Below are 865 nucleotides of genomic sequence, written 5' to 3'. Positions count from 1 at the left end.
GGTGAACTTAAAATGATTGGAAAGCCTGATCCCTGTTGTCTTCATGTCAAATTTGACCTGTTAGCTTAGCGTAGTGAATGGAATCCTATGTTGCCGGTTAGCATGTTGTGAGTCAACAAAAAATAAAAAAACTAATAAGTGCTAATAGCTATGCAGATTAAGACTAGACCCTTTCAGATGTTGCAGATGTTGACTTGGGACTACATTGGGTGGAAGCACAGCTACATGGGAGCAGAGATCACGCACCCAAGTCTTATTTGGATTAGGAGTGTCGGACTGGGGTGGAAGGGCCCTCATACTCTGCTTCTGACTGGCTAGTAGTCCTTACCTAGGTACTGTCAGGGCCCTCATACTCTGCTTCTGACTGGCTAGTAGTCCTTACCTAGGTACTGTCAGGACCCTCATACTCTGCTTCTGACTGGCTAGTAGTCCTTACCTAGGTACTGTCAGGGCCCTCATGCTCTGCTTCTGACTGGCTAGTAGTCCTTACCTAGGTACTGTCAGGGCCCTCATACTCTGCTTCTGACTGGCTAGTAGTCCTTACTTAGATACTGTCAGGGCCCGCCCTCATACTCTGCACCTGATCAAGTTTTCTGACATGCTGGGAGTGAGCATATGTTGCGCAGTGATGTCAGAAAGTTACGGCGGGGATCCAGCACCAACCTGAAGTTATGAGGCTCAGGGTTCAGGGCCTTCTTCTGGATGTCTTTGTACACCGGGGACTTGAGGTAACGGAAGAAAGTGTCCTGTACCAATGAAAGCACACAAGACTGCAGGTGACCTCAGCTTCAAAACACAAACGCACCTTGAATCTGAAAATGCTTATGACAAATTATAGCATGGATATTATATATATATATATATA

General features: G+C 46.1%; 1 protein-coding gene across 1 annotated transcript in view; it reads right to left on the bottom strand.

Annotated features, from left to right (window-relative positions):
• Positions 1 to 865, bottom strand: part of rgs9a (regulator of G protein signaling 9a) — a 6,445-nt gene that overhangs the window by 634 nt on the left and 4,946 nt on the right. Inside the window, exon 7 of the mRNA XM_034893483.1 lies at positions 664 to 746. Coding sequence (XP_034749374.1) covers positions 664 to 746 — 83 coding nt within the window. The remainder of the gene's footprint in view (positions 1 to 663; positions 747 to 865) is intronic.

Source organism: Etheostoma cragini, chromosome 15 (assembly GCF_013103735.1).
Source record: "Etheostoma cragini isolate CJK2018 chromosome 15, CSU_Ecrag_1.0, whole genome shotgun sequence".
NCBI lineage: Eukaryota > Metazoa > Chordata > Actinopteri > Perciformes > Percidae > Etheostoma > Etheostoma cragini.
This window is presented reverse-complemented; position numbering and strand designations above follow the sequence as displayed.